General features: G+C 50.3%; 1 protein-coding gene across 1 annotated transcript in view; it reads right to left on the bottom strand.

The window, feature by feature from the left end:
• Positions 1–656: 656 nt before the first annotated feature.
• SETD2 (SET domain containing 2, histone lysine methyltransferase) overlaps positions 657–5,935 on the bottom strand; it is a 76,068-nt gene continuing 70,789 nt past the window's right edge. Inside the window, exons 19-21 of the mRNA XM_064703749.1 lie at positions 4,847–4,927; positions 3,887–3,988; positions 657–902 (exon numbers count right to left, since the gene is read on the bottom strand). Of these exons, the coding sequence (XP_064559819.1) occupies positions 741–902; positions 3,887–3,988; positions 4,847–4,927 (345 nt within the window). The 3' untranslated portion in view covers positions 657–740. The remainder of the gene's footprint in view (positions 903–3,886; positions 3,989–4,846; positions 4,928–5,935) is intronic.

Below are 5,935 nucleotides of genomic sequence, written 5' to 3'. Positions count from 1 at the left end.
TGCTCCCAGGTCACCCCAAACTTCCCTTCCCAGGGGATCCACATTCCCGGGAATGCTGAGGGTGACAGGAGGTCCCCAAGGGAGAGGGGACATCCCAAGCCAGGTCCCCCTTGTGCCCAGCGTCGATTTTGGGGTTTTTTTTTGGTTTTTTTTTGTTTTGTTTTGTTTTTCTTTTGATTTTTTATTTTTTTCTCTTTTTTTGCTCTTTTTTTTTTTTTTTACATAAAAAGTTCCGTAAAAATTGGATAAAGTAAAATGCTCGAAGCAGTAAAATCAATCTTATCAACATGGCCAGAAACCCGCAGTATTTACAGGGAAACGGAGGAAACCTCGCAGAACCAAAAGGAAAAACCAAGGAAACAACAACAACAAAAAAAAAAAAAAAAATTAAAAATCCGGGAATAACCCCCCAAACATTCCTACCAAACATTCCCGTGGGATTGGGATGTTTGGGGCCTGAAAGCAACGGGGAAAAAAAGCAAATTATTATCAATATATTCACATATACGTTAAAATATAATACAGAGCTTGGGAGCAGCGCCGCCAGAGCCGGGCTTGGCAAAGCCTGGATCAGCAAAAGCAGGCTTGGGAAAGCCCAGCTCGTCCTCAGCGACGGGAACCAAGTTTGTTTTCCTTAAAAAACCAAAAATCCATCGTCATAATAATAATAATATAATAATAATAATAATAAATTCACAGGTTGGTGGCTCGGGAGGGCGAACCGAACCGAGGGCCGGCGGTTATTCCAGCTCCGTGTCCTCTTTGGGCTTGTAGAGGATCCCGAATTTCTGCATGTACTTCTTGATGTACTCCTTGGTTTTGTGTTTGACGTTCTCGTTGCACTCCAGGTCCTCGGGGTTCTTGCAGTACTTGAGCTCCTTGTTCATCACCCCGTGGGTCAGCTGGGGGAACGCTGCAGTCAGCCTGGAGCTGCCACCCAGCCCAGGCCTGGCCTCTCCCACTCCCAAACGCTTCCTCTTATTCCCAAATATTCCCTGAGCCACTGTCATATTATTCCCCAAATATTCTCTAAATATTTGGCACTGTTCCCTCAATATCTGCTGTTATTTTCCAAGCATTCCCAAGCTATTTTATTATTATTCCACAAATATTCCCCCTTTTATTTCCAGATACTGCCCAAGCTATTGCTATATTGTTCACCAAATATTCCCCAATAGTCCTCAAATATTCCCCAAATATTCCCCAAATACTCCCCAAGTATCTCCCAAATATTTCCCAAATATTCCCTAAATATTCCATTACTTCCAGATATCGCCCAAGCCATTGTTATATTATTCCCCAAATGTTCCCCAAAATATTATTGCCCAAATATTTCCTCTTATTCCCCAAATATTCCTAAAATATTCCTCAAATATTCCCCAAATATTCTCTAAATATTCGGGATTGTTCCCTCAATATCTGCTGTTATTTTCCAAACATTCCAAAGTTATTTTCATATTATCCCCCAAATATTCCATTACTTCCAGATATTGCCCAAGCCATTGTTATATTATTCCCCAAATATTCCTCAAATATTCCCCAAATATTCCCAAAATATTATTGCCCAAATCTTTCCTCTTATTCCCCAAATATTCCTAAAATATTCCTCAAATATTCCCCAAATATTCTCTAAATATCTGGCATTGTTCCCTCAATATCTGCTGTTATTTTCCAAGCATTCCCAAGCTATTTTCTTATTATTCCCCAAATATTCCTCAAATATTCCCTAAATATTCCTGAAATATTTGGTAGTGTTCCCCAAATATCTGCTTTATTTTCCAAACATTCCCCAAGCTATTTTTCTATTATTCCTCAATATTCCGTTACTTCCAGATTTTGCCTAAGCCATTTTTATAATATTCCCCAAATATTCCCAAAATATTATTGCCCAAATCTTTCCACTTATTCCCCAAATATTCCTCAAATATTCCCCAAATATTCCCTAAATATTTACTATTGTTCTCCCAATATCTGCTGTTCTTTCCAAGCTATTTTCCTATTACTCCCCAAATATTTCCTGTTCTTCCCCAAATACTTCCTATTACTCCCTAAATTGTTTTTCTATTACTTCCCAAATATTCCCCAAATAATTCCTAACATTCAATTTGCTATTATTCCCCAAATATTCCCTAAATATTTGGCATTGTTGCGCCAATATTTGCAATCATTCCCCAAATATTTCCTATTATTCCCAAATATTCCCTAAATATTTCCTATTATTCCTCCATATTATTTATCCAGTATTCCCCAATTATTCCCTGTTATTCCCCAAATATTCCCTCAACTGCTGTCATATTGTTGCCCAAACCTCTCCTGTTACTCCTCAAATATTCCCTAAATATTTCCTGCTGTTCTCCCAGTATCTCCCCACCATTTCTCCTTCCCTTCCCTCATCCTCCAGGAGCTGGAGGCAGTTGGAAGGACACAATCCCATTTCCTGGGGCCATCCCTTGGTCCCCATGTCCCTGTACCTCCCATGTCCTCATGTCCCACATCCCTGTGTCCCTGCAGCCACCAAATCCCTGTGTCCCCAAATCCCTGTGTCCTGTACTTCCCATGTCCCTGTGTCCCTATGTTCCTGCACCATGTTCCCACATCCCTGTGTCCCAGTGTCCCCATGTCCCAGTGTCCCCTTATCCCTTTATCCCTGTGTCCCCATGTTCCTGTACCCTCCATGTTCCCATGTCCCACATCCTCCTTGTGTCTGTATTCCCAAGTTCCCACACCCCTCATGTTCCCAACTCCTTAAACCCCATGTCCCTGTGTCCCCATATCCCTCTATCCTGTGTCCCTATGGACCCACATCTTTGTGTCCCTGTGTCCTCATGTTCCAGCATCCCCATGTCCCCATGCTCCCATGTCCCACATTCCATGTCCCTGTACCCACTGTCCCTTTGTCCCCACATTCCTGTGTCCCCACATTCCTGTCTCCATGTTCCCATGTTCCACATCCCCATGTCCCTGTACCCACTGTCCCTGTGTCCCCACATTCCTGTCTCCATGTTCCCAAGTCCCCCATCCCCATGTCCCTGTACCCACTGTCCCTATGTCCCCACACTCCTGTGTCCCCATGTTCCTGTCTCCATGTTCCCAAGTCCCCCATCCCCATGTCCCTATAACCACTGTCCTTATGTCCCCACAATCCTGTGTCCCCATGTTCCTGTGTCCATGCTCCCATGTCCCACATTCCACGTCCCCATACCCACTGTCCCTGTGTCCCCACATTCCTGTGTCCCCATGTTCCTGTGTCCATGTTCCCATGTCCCCATACCCACTGTCCCTATGTCCCCACATTCCTGTGTCCCCATGTTCCTGTGTCCATGTTCCCAAGTTGCCCATCCCCATGTCCCTGTACCCACTGTCCCTGTGTCCCCACATTCCTGTATCCCCACATTCCTGTCTCCATGCTCCCATGTCCCACATCCCCATGTCCCCATACCCACTGTCCCTGTGTCCCCACATTCCTGTGTCCCCATGTCCCTGTGTCCATGCTCCCATGTCCCACATTCCATGTCCCCATACCCACTGTCCCTGTGTCCCCACATTCCTGTCTCCATGTTCCCAAGTCGCCCATCCCCATGTCCCCGTACCCACTGTCCCTGTGTCCCCACGTTCCTGTGTCCCCACATTCCTGTCTCCATGTTCCCAAGTCCCCCATCCCCATGTCTCTATGTCCCCACATTCCTGTGTCCCCATGTCCCTGTCTCCATGCTCCCATGTTCCACATCCCCGTATCTCCACACCCTTTGTCCCCGTGCTCTGTGTGTGACCAGGTCCCTGTGTCTCCGTATCCATGTCCCCATGTTCCCGTACTCCTCATGTTCCCATGTCCTTTTACCCCATGTCCCTGTACCCTCCATGTCCCCCCACATTCCCACACTCCCACCTTGCGTGCCAGGTGTTTGAAGTCCTCGGTGGTGGTGATCCGGCCCACCTTGCAGTCGGGTTTTCTGTAGGGATTCAGGCACTGCACGATGAACTGGGACATCTGTGGGACACACAGAGCGCTGGATCAGCTCCCTGCTGCCACCATCCCATCCCATCCCATCCCGTCCCGTCCCGTCCCGTCCCATCCCATCCCATCCCATCCCATCCCAATCCCGTCCGTCCCGTCCCGTCCCATCCCATCCCAATCCCATCCCATCCCATCCCATCCCATCCCATCCCATCCCATCCCATCCCATCCCATCCCAATCCCATCCCATCCCATCCCATCCCATCCCATCCCATCCCATCCCATCCCAATCCCATCCCATCCCATCCCATCCCATCCCATCCCATCCCAACCCCGTCCCGTCCCATCCCATCCCATCCCAACCCCGTCCCATCCCATCCCATCCCGTCCCATCCCGTCCCGTCCCGTCCCGTCCCGTCCCGTCCCATCCCATCCCATCCCAATCCCATCCCATCCCATCCCATCCCAATCCCATCCCATCCCATCCCCATCCCATCCCATCCCGTCCCTCCCATCCCATCCCATCCCATCCCATCCATCCCATCCCAACCCCATCCCATCCCATCCCACCCATCCCATCCCATCCCATCCCAATCCCATCTCCACCCCATCCCCCCCCATCCCATCTCAACCCCATCCTATCAATCCCACCCCACCCCATCCCATCCCATCTCAACCCCATCCCATCCCATCCCATCCCAACCCCATCCCATCCCATCCCATCCCAACCCCATCCCATGCCATCCCATGCCATCCCATCCCATGCCATCCCATGCCATCCCATGCCATCCCATGCCATCCCATGCCATCCCATCCCATGCCATCCCATCCCATGCCATCCCATCCCATCCCATCCCATCCCATCCCATCCCATCCCATCCCATCCCTCACCTCTTTCCTGAACACCTCCTTGCTCTTCTTGGCCAGCTCGCTGGACGTGTCGGCCTCGGCCGTCTTGGGCTTCTTGGAAGACTGGAGAGGAGCACAGGGATGGAAATGATTCCCTGGTGCTGCCCTGGGGACAGCGCTGCAGTCCCACAGCCTGGTGGGCAGCACAGCTTCCAGCCCATTCCCAGGGACATTCCCAGGGACATTCCCAACCCAATGCCAGCATTCTCCCCAGTCCAATCCAGACCTTCCCAGCCTGATCCCAATGAGCTTCTCAGCCCAGTTCTGAGGAGCTTCCAGGCCCATTCCAGTGCTCTCCTCAGCCCATTCCCAACACCCTTCCCACCCTTCCCAGCACGTTTCCCAGGCTGATCCAGGCACAATTCCTGACAAATGCCAGCACGCTCCCACCCCAAACCAGGGACTTCCCTGCCTGGTCCCATGAACTTCCCTGCCCTCTCCTGATGCCCTTCCCAGCCTTATCCCAGCAAACTTCCCCACACAGCCCTGGTGCATTCCCAACTTCAATCCTGGTGAACTTTCAGGTGACTTTCCCAGTTCATCCCAGTGAACTTCCAGTCTGGTCCAGGCACACTTCCCAGCTGATTCCTGGTGAGCTTCCCAGCCCAGTCCCAGCACACTCCACACCCCAAGGCAGGCATTTCCAGCCCAATCCCAGTGAGCTCCCCATCCCAATGCCAGCAGGCTCCTCGCCCCAGTCCAGGCACAATTCCCAGTCTGATCCCAGCCCAGTCCCAGCATTTCCCAGCCCTGCTCCTGCCACTCCCCACCTCAGTCCCACCACATTTCCCAGCCCAATCCTGGCACAATTCCCAGCACACTCCTGGGCTGGGAGGCACAGGGACCACTCCTTGTTCTTGTTTTCTTTGGAAAAAAAGCTGGAAAAAGAGCAGGAGTGTGTCCTGGGAAGTCAGGCTGGTCCTCAGAGGGAATAAGTTCTGTGGTGGTGGATTTTCCTTCAGGAATTCCCTGGGAGGGCTGGGGCCCCCCACAAGCATTCAAACGGATTCTCTTTAGCTACAGTCAAGCTAAAGGGAATTTTCTAGGAATTTCTGGCTGCTTCCCTGAGTA

Source organism: Zonotrichia leucophrys, chromosome 2 (assembly GCF_028769735.1).
Source record: "Zonotrichia leucophrys gambelii isolate GWCS_2022_RI chromosome 2, RI_Zleu_2.0, whole genome shotgun sequence".
Taxonomy (NCBI): domain Eukaryota; kingdom Metazoa; phylum Chordata; class Aves; order Passeriformes; family Passerellidae; genus Zonotrichia; species Zonotrichia leucophrys.
This window is presented reverse-complemented; position numbering and strand designations above follow the sequence as displayed.